Source organism: Merops nubicus, unplaced genomic scaffold, assembly GCF_000691845.1.
Source record: "Merops nubicus isolate BGI_N331 unplaced genomic scaffold, ASM69184v1 scaffold8509, whole genome shotgun sequence".
Classification (NCBI taxonomy): Eukaryota; Metazoa; Chordata; class Aves; order Coraciiformes; family Meropidae; genus Merops; species Merops nubicus.
In genome coordinates this window covers 1-303 of record NW_008628958.1, presented here as the reverse complement: position 1 = coordinate 303, position 303 = coordinate 1, and the positions used below count along the sequence as shown (strand labels likewise).

Genomic DNA, 303 nt, shown 5'->3' with positions numbered 1-303 from the left:
TGAGGGGTAAAAAAACCAAATAACCAAACCCAACCCTCAAATGAAAACCGGTAAAGAAGCAGAGGCGATTCTGAAGTACACTGTAGAAGTTATCAGCTAGCAGGTCGAGTACAATAAGATGGTTTAAATTGTTCCTTGAAAGGGTAAATACAAATTTACCATTTTAAAGACTGCCCCCGGGTCCCGCGCATAACAAAAGCTATTTCACAGAGGCTGCTAAGACAGAAACTAACTGAAAACAGGGGATGAGGGGAGAGCAGGGGCCCTACCAGACACAGTGGTGGTCCAGCCTCCTCACGCAGC

The 303-nt window shown here is 45.9% G+C and overlaps 1 protein-coding gene across 1 annotated transcript in view; it reads right to left on the bottom strand.

Annotated features, from left to right (window-relative positions):
* ZDHHC23 (zinc finger, DHHC-type containing 23) overlaps nt 1-295 on the bottom strand; it is a gene marked incomplete at its 5' end in the record, with an annotated part of 1944 nt that extends 1649 nt beyond the window's left edge. The window contains one exon of the mRNA XM_008946833.1: nt 270-295. Within this exon, the coding sequence (XP_008945081.1) occupies nt 270-295 (26 nt within the window). The remainder of the gene's footprint in view (nt 1-269) is intronic.
* Nucleotides 296-303: the final 8 nt, after the last annotated feature.